The 18,802-nt window shown below is 42.6% G+C and overlaps 2 protein-coding genes across 51 annotated transcripts in view; one reads left to right on the plus strand and one right to left on the minus strand.

The window, feature by feature from the left end:
- Window positions 1-18,802, minus strand: part of LOC115547199 (mucin-2-like) — a gene marked incomplete at both ends in the record, with an annotated part of 211,274 nt that overhangs the window by 55,853 nt on the left and 136,619 nt on the right. Inside the window, one exon of the mRNA XM_030361204.1 lies at window positions 877-1,541. Within this exon, the coding sequence (XP_030217064.1) occupies window positions 877-1,541 (665 nt within the window). The remainder of the gene's footprint in view (window positions 1-876; window positions 1,542-18,802) is intronic.
- The window catches only part of LOC115547203 (drebrin-like), a 44,531-nt gene continuing 31,881 nt past the window's right edge, over window positions 6,153-18,802 (plus strand). For 48 of the 50 annotated variants that reach the window (XM_030361213.1, XM_030361221.1, XM_030361250.1 and 45 more), the window contains exons 1-7: window positions 6,153-6,373; window positions 12,621-12,733; window positions 13,797-13,919; window positions 14,947-14,968; window positions 16,100-16,129; window positions 16,493-16,522; window positions 16,863-16,892. In XM_030361213.1, the coding sequence (XP_030217073.1) occupies window positions 6,313-6,373; window positions 12,621-12,733; window positions 13,797-13,919; window positions 14,947-14,968; window positions 16,100-16,129; window positions 16,493-16,522; window positions 16,863-16,892 (409 nt within the window). In that variant the 5' untranslated portion in view covers window positions 6,153-6,312. The remainder of the gene's footprint in view (window positions 6,374-12,620; window positions 12,734-13,796; window positions 13,920-14,946; window positions 14,969-16,099; window positions 16,130-16,492; window positions 16,523-16,862; window positions 16,893-18,802) is intronic. The other 2 variants (XM_030361214.1, XM_030361233.1) reach the window with 2 other exon arrangements.

Here is an 18,802-nt window from a genome sequence, read left to right on the forward strand (position 1 = left end):
GTAAAAGTTCAGAAGTTAGTGTTAAAATATTCATCAATGTTTTCCTTCGTTGTGGAGGTTGTTGTGTAAGTCCCGCCCTCGCTCTCACCGCTATACCCATGTGACTGAAGTCCCGCCCTCACTCTCACCGCTATACCAATGTGACTGAAGTCCCGCCCTCGCTCTCACCGCTATACCCATGTGACTGAAGTCCCGCCCTCGCTCTCACCGCTATACCCATGTGACTGAAGTCCCGCCCTCACCCTCACCGCTATACCCATGTGACTGAAGTGCCGCCCTCACCCTCACCGCTATACCCATGTGACTGAAGTCCCGCCCCTCACCCTCACCGCTATACCCATGTGACTGAAGTCCCGCCCTCACTCTCACCGCTATACCCATGTGACTGAAGTCCCGCCCTCACTCTCACCGCTATACCCATGTGACTGAAGTCCCGCCCTCACTCTGACCGCTATACCCATGTGACTAAAGTCCCGCCCTCACTCTCACCGCTATACCCATGTGACTGAAGTCCCGCCCTCACTCTGACCGCTCTACCCATGTGACTGAAGTCCCGCCCTCACTCTCACCGCTATACCCATGTGACTGAAGTCCCGCCCTCGCTCTCACCGCTATACCCATGTGACGGAAGTCCCGCCCTCACTCTGACCGCTATACCCATGTGATGGAAGTCCCGCCCTCACTCTCACCGCTATACCCATGTGACTGAAGTCCCGCCCTCGCTCCCTCCTCTCCAGTTCCAAGAGAGGAGTAGAGGGTACAGGTAGGGGTAGAGGTAGTGGTAGTGGGTAAACTACCCACTAGTAGGCAGTGTTAGAGGTAGTGGTAGTGGGTATGGGTAGTGGTAGTGGGATAGCGTTAGTGGGCAATGGTAGCGGGTAGAGGTAGAGGTAGTGGTAGTGGTAGTGGTAGTGGTAGAGGTAGAGGTAGTGGTAGTGGTAGTGGTAGAGGTAGTGGTAGTGGTAGTGGTAGTGGTAGGGGTAGTGGTAGTGGTAGTGGTATTGGTAGAGGTAGAGGTAGTGGTAGTGATAGAGGTAGTGGTAGAGGTAGTGGTAGAGGTAGTGGTAGTCGTAGAGGTAGAGGTAGTGGTAGTGGTAGAGGTAGTGGTAGAGGTGGTGGTAGTGGTAGAGGTAGTGGTAGTGGTAGTGGTAGGGGTAGTGGTAGAGGTAGTGGGAGAGGTAGTGGTAGTGGTAGTGGTAGGGGTAGTGGTAGAGGTAGTGGTAGAGGTAGTGGTAGAGGTAGTGGTAGTGGTAGTGGTAGTGGTAGTGGTAGGGGTAGTGGTAGAGGTAGTGGTAGAGGTAGTGGTAGAGGTAGTGGTACTGCTAGTGCTAGAGGTAGAGGTAGTGGTAATGGTAGAGGTAGTGGTAGTGGTAGAGGTAGTGGTAGTGGTAGTGGTAGTGGTAGAGGTAGAGGTAGAGGTAGTGGTAGAGGTAGAGGTAGTGGTAGTGGTAGAGGTAGTGGTAGGGGTAGGGGTAGGGGTAGGGGTAGTGGTAGTGGTAGAGGTAGAGGTAGAGGTAGTGGTAGAGGTAGTGGTAGTGGTATGGCAGGGGTAGGGGTAGTGGTAGAGGTAGTGGTAGAGGTAGTGGTAGAGGTAGAGGTAGAGGTAGTGGGAGAGTGTTAGTTGGCAGCAGTAGGGGCTGGATGTAGGGGTTCTGATAGCGGTTGGCTCCAAGTGTCCAGGTCACTCTCGGTCACCAGTCTACCAGCTCCAGCCCTGAGCCGCTTCACTCTCTGGGTCCAGACCCGCGGGGGGCCGGGGGCCCGGCGGGCCTGGGGGCCCGGAGGTCAGGGGCCCCCTGGAGGGAGGGGCGGTGTGGTAGGGGCTGAACCTCAGCCAGGGCTGGGAGCCTCGCGGGCTGGGGCCCCCCTGGAGAGAGAGACCGGGGTGAGTCCTGTTCCTAGAGTTCTACGGTACAGAGAGAGATTCATACCCAACATGCAGGAGGATCAGGCCCGGTTCTACGGGGGTGCATAAGCATGCATTGCACCCCCCAAAAAAATGTTTGCACCCTCAATTAAAAAAAAAAAAAAAAAAAAGATTTTTTTTTATATAAATATGATAAAAATAATAAAATACTTGCTCACAAAACAAATTGCAATGAAACTTGTGACAATTTCCATTAAATACCGTTGAGATATGAGCATCCAACATCACTCTGACCGCTCAGTGGTGATCTATTTTTGTTGCCGGAAGCAATTTCATTCGTTTATATGATTAAAAAGACAAAAAAAATCACAATCTGTGATGGTCAAATGTTGTGTAGTAGTGTTTGCTGTGTGACCTAAGAATGCAATATGCTAAAGCTCAGGAAAGAAGAGGAAAAGGCCTGCTACATCATACTATTGACGTAGTATTGACCCTTCTGCATTAAGTCATCTGAACATTGCCCATTTAGCATGACTTTCGTATGGATTTCAGGCTAACATTGTTGCTCAGCCACAAAATACTCAAAATATTATTAACATGGCCTATTCAATTTAAATGTCTTGTTAAACATTTCATATGATCAATCTTAATTATTTATTGTTTGCACTATACCAACTAATCTTCCTTACTTAAATGTATTAATGTAGTCATGTGTTTCGTTGTTCATAACATTGTATATTGTGCAGAGATTGTAAGGAGTGCAAGACTGAGATCATTTGCAATACAAGTCAAGCCAATTTATTTATGAAGCAAAGAACAATCAGAGTTGAACCACATGCTGACGTTTCTGTGGTTAGTAACTTCCCTTCTATGAGTCATCATCACGCCACATCGGAAGATTAAAGAAACGCCCCCTGGCCAATGTCTCAAGAACACAGCCCATGCTGAACCCTAAACGTATACATAATCCATCCAGAAATCAAAGAGACAGGAGAATAACATGCCTTGATATCTAATAGGGTTGATTATCTTGATCCTGTTAAAATATATATATAGTTAGGTATATTGAGTTTGAAATATATTTTTAGAATTTTTGTATAACAGATACTGTATAGATTGATTTTTTAAAAGTCCATAGTCGTAAATTAAATGCAATATTCGAGAGAAAGAGAGAGAGTGAGAGAAAGAGAGGAGTATCGAGTACAAAATTCAATTCGATAATAATATTCATTCATATGCACGTGACTCCAAAGTGCACGCCCTGGTGCAGCATGAAGAGCTTCCACAGCTTCATTACATACCTCCCATGTTGATCATCAATCACAGTTCTACACTGGATTTATATTATGGTTTTCATTTGAACATTGTAACTCACTCCACTTGACCAGCCTCATCATCATAATAATAATAATAATAATAATAATAATAATAATAATAATAATAATAATACTTTTTCTGGTATATAATAATACAGTATTCAAATTTTTATAAATTTACACTATTCAGATTTATACATGATCCCGTTTCTGTGTTACTGGACCAAAATCACTTCAAAGTGCACACTCTGGTACAGCATTAAGAGTCTGCCAGCTTCCACAGCCCATAGAACTCAACCTTGGCACGTGTCTAAATGTCTAGCTGCTAGCATCTCTGGTCTTGCATCTGCTCCACTTCCGCTGTACTGTAAATAGCAGTTGTTGTTTTTTTTGCTTTTGTTTTTCAAGTTTGTGTCTCTTGTATGGAAAGGTGTGAAACCCGAACAGGAAGCTAACAGCCCTCCTGTGGTCGCTGCATCTCCACCCCCCATGTCTACATATCTACAAAACCCTTGTTAAATAACACACTTTATCCAATGCTAAATTATCTCTTGCAGTTTTTAGTCTGTGACTGGTGTAAGCCCATGCAGCATTAGTTAAAACCAGACTAGGACAATAATAACAAAATATCCTGACAAATAATCTAAATAGAAACTTATTGCAGACAGTAGCAGCATTAGAGCTGAAACTCATTTGTCATTAGGAAACCATAGAGATTTTTTTTATTTTTTATCAGCTGTCTCTCTCTCTAGATATGCATTCATATCATACGTGTATGTGCTCTCTCTAGGTCGTCCTCAGACGAGCCCTCCGTCATTGCTTCCAGTCATCCCGATTCTCCATACATCTGGCCAGTTCATTGGTACTTTGCGCTCCTGCATCCTTCTTGAGTACATCCAGGTATGTCAGTCTAGGACGTCCACGAGACCGATGCCCATGGGTTGGTTCCCACAGTACCAATGTGCTGGCTGGCAGCTCTTGGTGTCTTTGGCAGTGTCCCGCCAGTCTCATTCTCCTGGCAGCTACTTTCTCCCTAACCCTTGGTATTCCTTCATACAGGATCCTGTTGGTAACATGTGTACTCTTGCTGATGTTAAGTACTGCACGCAGCATTCTGGTGTAGCACCCGTCTAAAGACTTCTGCAAGGTTGGCTTTAGGGACCAGCATTCGCTGCCGTAGAGGAGAACAGACTCTACCGTTGCATTGAAGAAGCCGAGTTTGATTTGACGGGGGAGGTTGGAGTTCCACACACCGGTCATGCCGTTCAGGGCCCTCCATGCGAGTGCCTTCCTCACCTTTAGGTCCTGCTCGGTTGAGATGACCCATGAGCCCAGATACTTGAAGTCCTCGACTTCCTTCAGCACAGTGCCACAAGTTGTTGCATACATGTATATACACATTTGCACATACACGTATAAGAGAATGCATATCTATTCAGACCTGTAATTCATGTCTTAGACTTTTTCACACAGCTATAGATATTTTTTTTTTTTCAATTCTCTATTTTTGGTTATATTTAGAGCAATATATATATATTGCCCTACTTCCTCGTCCGCAGCCAGCCAGGTGCACTCTTCAACAAATTCATGACCTGCAAGAAACAGCAAACAGAACTTGTACTCAGTAACTGTGTACTGACAAGTATATGTAGCCATGTATCCTTTTTGTGATGTGTAGTGACACTTAGTGAACACATTTATCTGTCATGAAGGATGACTTAAGTCTCAAAAGAGCCCTAAGGCCTACCTGCATAACTGTTAATTGAACTTAAAAGATATGCAGATGTTTCAATCATCAATATGAAAATCTTCAACCAGGAAATAATCATAATCAAACCTTTTGTTTCAATTTGAGACAAAACAAGTTGCATAATAAACTCACAAATCTCTCTCTCTCTCTCTCTCTCTCTCTCTCTCTCTCTCTCTCTCTCTCTCTCTCTCTCTCTCTCTCTCTCTCTCTCTCATCTGTATTTACAATACAGCTTGATTCTGCATCTCTATTTACAGCTCATTAATCCATGTCAATGTTTAATGTTGCTATGGCAACAAGAGACTGCTGACGTTAGCAGCTGTTAGCTAGCTTAGCTAAATCATCTGAACAATAATAACCCATAATATCCCAATTCGGCATATTGACAAAAAATCAACCACAGCTACCAACAGTCACAGCCCTTCAACTCTGGGCCAATATGTTGTCACAAGTATGCAGTTAATTAGGTCACATCACATTCAATGTAAAAAAGTTGTTTTTTTTGGACAGCTAGCCCCAGGTTAGCGTTACTTAGCATATATGCCTCCACTCGCTCGTCTCCCGGCACAGCAGCACCTGCTGGGGTGTTGACCCGGCACCAAATAGGTCTGTCAATTTAGAACATTTAGCAGCTTCCAACTCCAGAGACTTCAGCTTTTTAAGTCGCAGTTTTTCCGCGCCACCCGGGCGTTTCTTATGCTTATCCATTTTCAGCTCCGTCCCGCGACTCCGGCCCATGCCATGAGGTCCCGCCCACCCTGGTTTGTGTTGTGATTGACAGCACTGTCAGGGCTCTCTGAGCCTGTCAGCCCATGATTGATTGACAATGACAAACATAGACCAATAATATGTGTCGTTGCTGGCAACACACTGCCAGCCCTCTGTAGCCCATTGGCCGGCCCAAATGGAGGGAATTTAGAGAGAGAGGAAAAAACCAAACATAGCGGACCGGACCGGCCCACATTGGGGCAACGGCCCACCGGGACGATGCCCGGTATGCCAGATGGCCAGTCTACCCATTCTCCCATCCATCACCTCCTTCCTTCCTTCCTTCCTCCCTGCTGCGTGCGGGGTGAGGCTCGCCCGCACCTGACCAGACTGTTTGATGTGTTTCATACGTCCGTCCCTGGAGCGGGAGACTTGTACCTTGTACTAACCCTGGTAGCCAATGGCTTATTTGCCGTACCGCCCACTTCCTTATTCACGTGTGGTTGCGAGATGCTTCATGAACCACCAAAACACAAAACGCGAGCTTGTTGAACTTGTGTCTCTGTAAGAATAATCTACGCGTTGAGCATTTACCACTTGCCTCATACCTAGCCCGAGACGACCTACCACAAAGGATCGAATTAGTCACTCTGGTCGAACTTGGAGTCAGAATGGACTTTGTTTTAGGCTGGAGGAAACTTTTTTCATTTCTTCCAGTCTTATTGGCTGCCGGTAAGTGTTGTGGCGTGGTCTATATTTAGAGTGAGAGAGTGTGGGCCGGTATCTATTTGAAAAGATAGTTTTGAAGCAACGCATTCATTGAGCGAACCACACTTTTAAAGCGAGAATCAATTGTTGCATCATGCTATATTATGGTGTGTTCTCTTGAATCCTCAGACGCCAGCCTTCCTAGTCGGAAGTCGGGAAATCGGCAACTAAATTGTTTTCTTGCTAAGCCTAGTGAATAAATATTAGTACCTCCATATTGGAGGCCAAACAAACGTTTCTGGAACGTTTTGAAGTTGAGTTGATTGTTGTCCCAACCCACTATCGGCTGGGGCCTTACGGAAGTCTTATTATTAGTTATTTTGTCTTGGTGATGTTGAGATCAAGGCAGTTCCGCCTGCACCTGTCTGAAAAGGTGGCCAGCTCAGACTGTAACTGGTCTGATGAGTTGGTGGAGTCCACTGTGACAGTGTCGTCAGAATACTTGATGCTTCTGCAGTCGTTGGTGTAAAGCAGCGGTTCCCAAACTTTTTTCCTGCGCACCCCCTTCTACGTCCCAACCGGGTTGGCGCACCCCCTATCCCCAAAAACTTCAAAAAGAGGGGGAAAAAATCGCAACAAAGCTTTGCTTTATCGCCAAATAGCCTAAAGACTCATGTTTAATCATGCGCAAATAAACACAACACGCATGACAACAACAACATCAACAAAGTCACAATATTATGCAGCAAAGCTACGCAAAAGCTTCCAGTTTTAAGAGGATGAGTGACAGACACAGGCTTAGTAACAGAAAGCACGGTTATTTTCAGCCGCGTAAAAGAACATTTGCAGCAAAAGGCCTGTTAAATGACCGTGGAGCTAGCATCATCATCATCATAACACAACGGTTATGGAAATTAGAATGACAGTACATTGAATTAAATTGCAATGAAGTTACAAACGATCCACAACATTATAGAGAATAGGCTCCGAAACAGATCAAATAATCTGTATCGCCAATCCAAGTGAAGCCCAGACCCAGATAATTGTCATCATATTTCCTTATTTTTTTCCTCGTCTGGTGTTCACCCTCATCACCTCTTTTTTGCCATCTCCTTCCCTCCTCTTCGGTTTCCTCCGGCGCATCGTCTGACTCCCGCTCATTTTCTTTCTCTATTCTCTCCGTCTCTGTTGCCTCCAAATCCTCACTCTCTCTTGGTCCCTCTCCTCCTTTGTGACTAACAACATTATCAGAAGACGTCCCACTTGACAGTTTCCCTGATTTCAGCCAGTTAAGCATATTTATATATAATGTATAGGCTAAGGAATGAATGAAACGAGTTGGGGCGCAAATAGCCTAGCCTGCAGTGCTTAGAAGAAGACAGCAGTGCGTTCTTCTACGTTTCTATCAAAAAATAATAAATGATAGTTTTTTGATTTAAAATAAAAGGGATTACAAAGGACATGTTTACTGTTCATGTTTTTTTATTGTATGGAAAAATCCCACTTAAAGAAACAGCACTGTAATAATTGTGTAATAATACCCCAGACCGCCATTACATTTTTCCTCTGGCGGACCCCCTGGTGGCAGCTCGCATACCCCTGGGGGGGCTCCTACCACACTTTGGGAATCCCTGGTGTAGAGTGTGTAAGGAACTGGGGAGATGACAGAGCCCTGTGGAGCATCTGTAGAGATCCTTCTGGATGAGCTGAGGTGGCCGTTAACTCTCACTCTCTGGTGTCGGCCTGTCAGGAATGAGAGGACCCAGAGTATGAGGTGGGGATTGACATCCATCTGGCTAAGTTTTTGTCCCATTAGATGGGGTTTCCCAGTATTAAAGGCACTTGAAAAGTCTATGAACACCAGCCGTAGAAATGACTTGGGCTTCTCAAGGTGGGTGTAAGCTCCGTGCAGCAGCGTTAGTGTGGGTCGTCTACCCCTCTGTGACGTTTGTATGAAAACTGAAGCAGGTCAGCGTACTTACTGACCTCTGCCTGTAGTTGAGTGAGAATTAGCCTCTCAAAGTCTTTCATGACCTGGGATGTTAAGGCCACAGGTCGGTAGTCATTATCACAGGTGGGTTTACTACTCTATACCTACCTATTGTTTATATCCAATGGAATGTTGACACACCGCTACATAGACAGGTTTACAAAGATACTACTGAATCAAAAAAGTACACAAGGGTTAAACACTTAGGCTTGATTCCTCAACAGCCAAATAGCAGCAACAATACAAGATAAAGTAAATCATGATTAGTAGGCCTACAAATTAAAATATGTAAAAAACAAAAGTAGCAGCATCGATCACAATAATAAATAATAATAAAATAAATAGTCAGTATTAATAAGAGAAACTAAAACAGTTTGAGTAAGTTAAATAATAAAAACATAGATGTGTAAAGTGTAAGTGTGTTCTCGAGGTTATTACTAGTTATAATGTGGTCCTACTTATATCATTATGGCTGTGTTTGACAGGAATGACTATATATACATATATATATATATATATATATATATATATATATATATAAAGTGAATATAGTGAATAGGAGTGCTGCTTATAAGGAAGTGTCATGTGATGGAGTTATCTGTACTGTGATCCCCTTGATTCGTACTGACTGTATGCGGTGGCACATAGAGAAGGTGTCCGGTATGGAAGGAGATCAGGGCCTCCAGGTGATCAGGGCCTCCAGGTGATCAGGGCCTCCAGGTGATCAGGGCCTCCAGGTGATCAGGGCCTCCAGTCCGGATCCAGCGGCTTCGTTGACAGTAGAGGACGGTCAGCTCACCGCTCTGACAGCTCGCTTTTAGTTCTTTTGTCAATCAACTTGTAATTGATTGTTGGTTCCTGAATGGAACCCAGGGGTTCCACTTAGGGACCATCAATAAAGTACAGTTTGAGTGACACAAAATCGTTGTTATTTACATTAACTTCATAGTGGGTCATAATCATCCCTCTTGCTCCACTTGCTGATTTGAGTCACTCTGTCACCACCTATGCTAGTTTGGTATTCAATAAGTTCTGTTGGACTCGTTTCTACAGTTGACTTCCTGTGAGCCAGTGGTGTGGCTCGGTAGTTAAAAAGGGCTAGATATTGTTTCCCGATTCCATGTGAGGTTTGGGAATCTGTATGTTTTAGCAAATTCAGCTTAGGATCTACAGCTGAATTGAGGTCCAGTGTCTTGTTTGCCAGGCTCGTAAAGAAAGACTTGATGTGGGCAATCACATCAGAGGCTGTGGTTTCCTTCAGTTACGCAATTTCTGGTTAAAAAGAAAAATAATCCATTAGCAGTACATAGTCCGTGCCATGAAGAGAGGAAGAGGTATATTACCACTTTGTTCCCAATTTTTCTCCATGGCATGCGTGATAAGTGCAGTCAAGGGTTCCACAAATTAAAGCATTTGGTACGAGAGGACTTTCCCATTTTCTATTCTGCATTCCAAGTCTCTGGGAAAGTTCAACGACTCCTAATGACTGCACAGAGGCCGAGTAACCGATCACCAGGTTTAAGGTGTGGCTCACACTGGATTTACTTGTTTGTGTCCAGCACTCTCTGATGTACACCCTGTTGTTTCCTCTGCATGTGGCTTTTTTTATGATTTATTTGGCCACGACAGTCAGAGATGTTTACTTTGAGTTTTTCTAGATGCTTGATGAAAGTATCATACAGTCCCTTTCAAGTTTTGTCATGGACGTCAACAAAACCCACAGAATGCTCTCTAACATCATTTTACTGTTTACCACACGCCGCACGCGTGACAATGGATTACTGCCAAATGTGGTTTTTGACAGGTGTAAAGTCCATTATGACAGCACAATACTTACCTCTCTGAATGACCTCAACATGCTAGGTTCCGTTCAGCCTGACTAAAAACAAGAGTTATTGTCTCCACGTATTTCATCATTTCATTTCATCGTATAGTTTTATTTTGCTAACCTCCTTGGTTATTTTTCTGTTTTTCTTGGGAACTTGATATCCCTTATTTGTATGGGGCCTTTATTTACCATTTTAATTCTCCCTTATCTGTCAGTTGATCTGCCCATAAGGTGGGGTCTCACCAATGATCGCATTCTCTCACACATCTGCTGCTGTCTGTCTGTGTCGCCTCTGACACTTTCCTTCCGCACTCTTGCTGCTGGTTCATCGCAAGCAATATTTTGGCACTCGATCGGAGTGATGAGAAAGGAACATTTTCAAAAATACAAGTGGCCCTTTGGCTCACGCAGCCCAGGCGATTGCCTAACCGGCGATGGATATTCTCCACACTGGAGCTCGGATGTTCACGCATACACTTCAAAACGTCTGTCTATTTGAATTCGGTTTTAGTTTGGGTCAGGGTAGGCTACTTTGTAATGGCGCTGTCACACTAAATTTGTACCGGCTGCCAAATTTGTACCGGGCGCGTCATCCATATGTAATCCATTCCAAACCTGCCTGTCAGCCGTTGTCCGTTGCCGGGCAGGTTTCAAAAAACATTCGCGCTCATGTTGCCAAAGACGAAATAACATAATACAGTTAACGGATCGCTAGATAATGTAATGTTTTGTTGGGTTCCTTAATAAACACACTATGTATCTTGGAACAGACATCAACATGCAGCGCGCCAATCCAACTGCGCATGCTCCGTGTGACGGTCTAATAACTGATGTTGATATCATTACAGATAACACTTGTTTTTACTTTATATTTGAATTGTATTTAATTGTTTAATCAAATTTAGCAAGTAAGCTGAGTGTTTAAAGCAGGTCAAGGACGAAATAGCACAATACAGATAACGGATCGCTAGATAGAAGGTTCGCGAATGTTCACGTCATTCGACGCGATCGTCCGTTGCCAGGCAACGGACGAAGCGATCATCTGTTACCAGGCAGATTTGGAGTGGATTACGTATGGATGACGCGCCCGGTACAAATTTGGCAGCCGGTACAAATTTAGTGTGACAGCGCGTTTCAACTGCTGGGTGCCCCTAGGCCCAGCACGCCTTGGCCCAGTAGTGAAGGTGCGGTTTGGCCAACCTCAGTTATGGCTCGCGTTTCCAACGCCGACAGTACCATTATGGTAGGGCGGGTTTAAGTCGTATGCCGATACCCGCGGCAGCTACGTTAGCATTTTGACGTCATAGCAGCCTGACACACGGTAGCCTGCTAATAAATCCAAGGAAAAGAAGAACGCGACACGATAAACAAAGAGCAACAATGTAGAACGTCCACGAAGGACGGCAAACCTCTGCGCGACATTTTCTTCAATAAACAAAGATTTCACCGTTGTCCATGAATACCTTGCGGGTACCTTGTTTTTTTGTTATTATCCCCCTGTCGCATGGTAAGCTAATAGTTTTAATTCTTGGCAAAGCCTAATAAAGGAGGCTCCTTTATAAAGCTTCAGACTAGGCCTATTCATAATCAACCCTCCTAATCTGTATTAGCTTCATTAGAATTGCATTGAGCCTGGCTGTCATTTTTTTCTTAGCCTTAATTAAAAATGCTTTCATCGTTTATTTGGTAGGCCTATCGTTTAATGTCTGTCAGTGTCAGATCTACATCTTTCTCTTCATTACCACGTGTGCATTCAGGTTAATTTCTTCAAGGATAAGATAAGATTGTACAAAGATTCATATTTTCTCTCGATATTCTTTGTTATATAATAATAATAATAATAATAATAATAATACATTTAATTTAGAGGCGCCTTTCAAGACACCCAAGCTCACCTTACAGAGCATATAGTCATCATTCAAAACTATGTAAAACAGACTAGGAATAAAAGGAAAACAGGTTAAACATGAAGAATAATAATAATTAATAACACTCAAAGACGCCTAAAGTGAAGGGGGGACCTCACTAACCACCATCAATATGTAGCACCCACTTGGGTGATGCACGGCAGCCAATCGGTGCCAGAACGCTCACTACACACCAGCTTGAGGTGGAGAGTTAGGGATGAGGTGGAGAGTGAGGGAAAAGAACATTTAACACTATCGATCACATTTAAACAATATCGACCACATGTAAACACTATCGACCACATTTAAACACTATGGACCACATGTAAACCCTATCGACCACATGTAAACACTATCGCCCACATTTAAACACTATCACCCACATTTAAACACTATGGACCACACGTAAACCCTATCGACCACATTTAAACACTATCACCCACATTTAAACACTATGGACCACATTTAAACACTATGGACCACAATTAAACCCTATCGACCACATATACACAATATAGTTACACACCCTTTCTCTTTCATCTACAGTTGGCGTTTGTGGTGACACGTGCAAAGTCACCCATCAGGGCAAAGCAACGACGTACAACATCTCAAACCCTAAGAGCAATCCAACGTGTGATTACAGCTGGGCTGATTCTAATGTAAGTTAAACATTTATTAAGGTGGATAACTGGATTATTGAATGATTGTGATTGATATTAAAATGAGTAGCGGAATATTTTATTCAATGAGTTTAATAGCCTACTGTTTTATTGACCTACTGTTTTTATATTATGTTGACATAACAATTATATTTTTAGTTATCGTTGGGTTAATGTCTGAGAAACTTATCAGTTAGATTTTTTTCATTTCTAGCAGCAAATTTGTACTTCAATTTGACATGGAGTGACATACAGGCCGACGCCATTTTGAATACTGGGATGCTACAGTATAGTGTTCTTATGGCGCGTTTCCACTGGCGGTAGCTGTTTGGTTCGGTATGAATAGGCACGGTACGGTTCACGTTTATACCGCCAAAAGTGGGCGCGGTCCGGATTTAGCCGTGATAAGCCGTACTTATCTCTCAGTGCTCCTCCGTTGGGGCACCAAGACATCAGAAACGGTGCCAAAAAGTTCCAGTTACACATGCCGTCTGTAGTTTGGTCGACCGAATCATCACTTCAGTGCGACACAGGGTTAATAACAAACAAACACATTACCCGCGAGGTATTTCTGGACAACGGCGAAAGCTTGTTTGTTGAAGAAAATGTTGTGCAAAAAATGCCGTCCTTCTTGGAAGGATACACCGTGTCGAGCTGCTATGAGGTCATGATGCATACGTAGCTGCCGCGGCTATCGGCATACGGCTTAAACCCCGCCCTAGCATGAGGGTACTGTCGGAGGTGGAAACGCGAGCCGTAACTGAGCTGGGCCAAACCGCACCTTCACTACTGGGCCAAGGCGTGCTGGGCCTAGGGGCACCCGCCGGTGGAAACGCGCCATATTAGATGATTTGGCAAAATACCATGAAATGCTTAAGAGAAAAAATAAGATGTTTTTGTGATATGTTTAGTTAAACTTTTAGGTAGACCAAGGGGTACAGTATTCCCGTAACTAATCCTTTTAATCCACAAATTTTGAAGGCATGAAACAATTACAGTGAATACAGTGCTGTCAATCATGTCTAAAAGCCCTACACATTCCTTTTGTATGCTTGAACTACAGCTGTTGGTACTGGCAACTGATGCCGAACCCGAAGGAAAAGGAATTATATCCTCATCTCACTCCTCTCTCACTTTGCTTGGATGCTGGAAGAATGTTTGTGTTACAATTTATTGCCATCTGAAGGTAAGAGAACCTCAGTACTTGACCTCCATTCAGATAGGAAGCCCTGTGCATTGTTGTCATCTCTGAATATTTTCTGAAGCTGGCACTGAGCCAATCTCTGCACAGTGTTTAAATACGGATGCACCAGTTCTGATACAAAACCTTTAGTGAGTCTGATTTCCAAACATTGGCATCATATCCTCACAATATAGTCACTATATCAGGATTATTTCTTGTTTCATGAGTAGCCTATTCATTATAATAAGAAATAGATTTGTGATATTGCTACTTCTCTATACTGTATAACCATGGACCAACCTGGTCCTCCGAGCTCACATAAGGTTTCTCTCTGCAGGTTTAGCGGGCCTATAGTTGAAAAGTAGGATGTAAGGCTATGTTACCGCAAGTAAAATAAATGGTGAACATCGCTATTGTTACATTCTGATCCAACAGATGACTTGACACTTAATCACTTCCACCCAAGCAATTTGTTATTTATTATCTCCTCAAACAAAAGGTCAATCATTAATAGCCCCTTGAATATAAGGGCCACTCTGATACCCAATCTTTGGCTTGGTGACTGGTTAACACCTGGGAGAATATAGATCTATATTCAGTGTTTTGTCCAAGTGAAACCAGGAATCAGAAATGTTGCCTTGGCAATTGCAATATTAAATAAAGAGGTATTGACGTCAGCTAGAAGCCATCAATGCTACTGAATCTGTTCTGCAACTTCCAAACTGCAACACTACCAAATGGAAGATACATCCGTGAACCGCATCGACTCAGACTCACCTCGGGCTCCAAGTCTTGTGCTCGGAGCCGCCTTCAATTTATGTGGGAGACACTTTTATCCAAAGCAACACGCTTGCATTTTTGTCAGAAGAAAGAGAAACAATATATCGCTGTCGGTACAGTTAGGATGTTCATAGAACCAAGGGCCCGGCACTACATACTCTGAGCCAGTGGTCCCAGAAAGTGTTTTAAGAGCTGACTTGAAGAGTTTACCTCCTGTAAATCACTTTTTCCTTTTCTCCTCTCATTGTAGCACCACACAACCTGCTGCTACAGTGAGTTTATTTTTATACTTGATTATTATCAGCGAGAAACATAAATATTTAATTTTGAATTAATGTATTTTTTATTCCAATGTAAACATTATTTTGATGTAAAACAAAATTATATTTTCCCAAAACAATTTCCTTTTCACCTGATGTGTTGATGGAACCAATATTTTACTGTGCATTCACACCAAAAGCTGTAAAGCGTTTTTTGAGCGATAAACGCCCATTCACTTTCTATTAGACATGAGCAATAAAGCGATGGGAGCGATAAATCGCTTGAGCGATAGCTTTAAAGCTGTAAAGCTGTAAATGAGAGTTGAAAACAGCTCAACTCTGAGCAAATGAGCTACAAGCGTTTCGGCTGTAAATTACGGCCAGCCAATCGGAATGTAAATGTCTCTCTCCGGCGTGGGTCCCAGTAAACATAGGCGAGAACTTTAGTTCCTAGTTCCTACCACACATTTGTTCCTTCATCATGGTGCGTGAGTGAATAATTGCGGCTATTGCAGGACATCGTGTTTGTCCGCGATTGCGTGGCCAACGTGGTCTTCTTATAGCCCGATCATTAACTAAAAAACATATAGAAAAAGAATAAAGTATCCAGCAGATTTCACAATGTATAAGGGCATGCACAATCTGCTTTAGCGCAACAGGCATGGTCGCACAGTGGAATGCTGATGGAAACCAGCAGACGAGCGGTGGGTGGAGATGTGCGCGCATTTCAGAAGCAGGGAGATACTGCACAAAAAACTATTTCTAATTTGTCAGTTTGCCGTGTGTCTGCCTGGCACAAATGCTCCCGTTGAGCGGATCTTTTTCATATTAAACAATACTACACACACACACACACACACACACACACACACACACACACACACACACACACACACACACACACACACGATAGCGATCAACTAAGCGCGTGGCTCCTTTAAATGGAAAAGCAAAATCGCAAGAGCGATGTGAGCTGTAAATATTTTGGACAGCGTTGCGTTTTGAGCTGCTCTGCGATTTTGCATCTTTTACAGCTTTTGGTGTGAACGTACAGGTAGGGATAAAATGAGTATAGAGTTGAATTATTTGAATGGTTGGTTTTAAGTTTTAGTTAATGTTTACTTTGCATGTTGATTCCAACAGCTAACTGCCCTGCTGCACCAGAACCTCCAGGTAAGGATGCATTACTTTCACCAACTCCACAAATGGCAACATGCAAACCTATTGTCTTCTGTCTTAGTTATCTGGTAGATTACGAATGCCTACATTTAATATGTATAGAATCAGAATAGGTCAAATGTGGGTTTTATTTGTTTACATTTTAAATATTTTCCCTTTTTCTATTAAACTTTGGTTGTTCTTGTTGTTTGGTCATCTAATGTGTAACTGAAGTCTTTTCAGGGCGGTACAATTAACTTGACCTGTCAGTATTGTACTTCTACAGCTAAAATTATAAAATGAGTATAGAGTTGAATTATTTGAATGGTTGGTTTTCAAGTTTTATTTAATGTTTACTTTGCATGTTCATTCCAACAGCTGACTGCACTGCTGCACCAGAACCTCAAGGTAGGGATGCATTATTTTCACCAACTCCACAAATGGCAACATGCAAACCTATTGTCTTCTGTCTTAGTTATCTGGTAGATTATGAATGTCTGCAATAATATATAGAATCAGACTAGGCCAAATGTGGTTGTTATTTGTTTATATTATTTTATGTTTTCCCTTTTTCTACTGAACTTTGGTTGTTCTTGTTGTTTGGTCATCTAATGTTTAACTGAAGTCTTTTGAGGGCTGTACAATTAACTTGACCTGCTAAAATTATAAAATGAGCATAGAGTTTAATTATTTGAATGGTTGGTTTTAAGTTTTAGTTAATGTTTACTTTGCATGTTTATTTCAACAGCTGACTTCACTGCTGCACCAGAACCTCCAGGTAAGGATGCATTACTTTCACCAACTCCAAAAATGGCAACATGCAAACCTATTTTCTTCTGTCTTACTTATCTGGTAGATTATGAATGTCTGCAATAATATATAGAATCAGACTAGGCCAAATGTGGTCGTTATTTGTTTATATTCTTTTATGTTTTCCCTTTTTCTACTGAACTTTTGTTGTTCTTGTTGTTTGGTCATCTAATGTTTAACTGAAGTCTTTTGAGGGCTGTACAATTAACTTGACCTGCTAAAATTATAAAATGAGTATAGAGTTTAATTATTTGAATGGTTGGTTTTCAAGTTTTAGTTAATGTTTACTTTTAGGGATGCACCGATATGAACATTTTGACCGATACCGATATCCGATATTAAAATTGCTGTTACGGCCGATAACCGATATTTACCGATATCGATATTGGTATAAAAACATGTTTCTATGATGATTTTGTATGCTGAAGAACATGTAAACACTGTGAATATGAAAAAGTAATTTCTTTCTTTATTTACCAAAACTTCGAAATACATTGTTTCCTCAACAAGTTATAGGGCATCCATAACAAACACAAGTTAATAATAGTGTTAGTTTTAGGCAACTTATACAACTTGCATCTATGAAAAAGTTTGGATCATAAATCACAATAACGATCACAAAGTCTTTTGAGGGCTGTACAATTAACTTGACCTGCTAAAATTATAAAATGAGTATAGAGTTTAATTATTTGAATGGTTGGTTTTGAGTTTTAGTTAATGTTTACTTTGCATGTTTATTTCAACAGCTGACTTCACTGCTGCACCAGAACCTCCAGGTAAGGATGCATTACTTTCACCAACTCCACAAATGGCAACATGCAAACCTAATGTGGTCGTTATATGTGGTACTGTGTTTTTTTGTTATTATCCCCCTGTCGCACGGTAAGCTAATAGTGTTAATTCTTGGCCAAGCCTAATAAAGGAACCTCCTTTATTAGGCTTGGCCAAGAATTCAAACTAGGCCTTTTCATAATCAACCCTCCCAGTGGCGTAGCTTAGTTGTGCTAGGCCTCGGGGCAAGATCGCGCTGGGCCCCCACCCCCCCCCCCCCCCCCCCCCCCCCACACACACACACACACAAACACAAACACACACACACACACACACACACACACACGCGAATGCATCCACTCCCCCATAGGGCCTAAGCCAACAGCCGCCACAACGAGAGAACGCAAAATCATCATCAGAACCATGGACAGAGACTTAGCATCCCTAGATCACACGTCAAAATCACGGAAACATTATTAGGACCACGTACACTGTATTTGCAACACACTGCCTACTATCAAAAACAAAACATATTTGCTCCATTCAGCTGAGCACACAACTACATTTCCCAAACAGCACAACTATGGCCTAATCAAAATGGCCAATGGTAACATACTCCTACATGGCACAGCGGCCATAACCAATAATAAAATAACAACTGCTCTTGCCCGTTCAGAAGTTAACTCTGCATGCCTTCTGTTCAGCAAACTTGTTGATAATAGAGGTGAAATCCAATTTCCTTGCTCTTTCATTCTGGATTGAGAGTATGGCCAATACACTCAATCGCTACTGTGCCATGGCGCTCCTTAGGGAAGTCTTTATCAATTTGAGCTTGGAAAATGACCGCTCTGCCGTGGTTATTGTCACTGGTATGGTGAGGTACAGGAAAAACGCTGTGCAAACATTTCGAATTGCGCGCCAGGTCTTTCTTCTCTTTACGTTTTTTAGTACCACTTTTTAGCTTGCAAAACATTGCAATGGTATGGCTTAGCTTTTAACAATATGTTAGAGTTGGAGATACTAGCTGTGTTCGAAGTCGTTCGCTATACACTCACTCACTATTCCCTATATAGTGTTCATGATACAGTGCACTATATAGGGAACGAA

This window comes from Gadus morhua, chromosome 7 (genome assembly GCF_902167405.1).
Source record: "Gadus morhua chromosome 7, gadMor3.0, whole genome shotgun sequence".
Lineage (NCBI taxonomy): Eukaryota > Metazoa > Chordata > Actinopteri > Gadiformes > Gadidae > Gadus > Gadus morhua.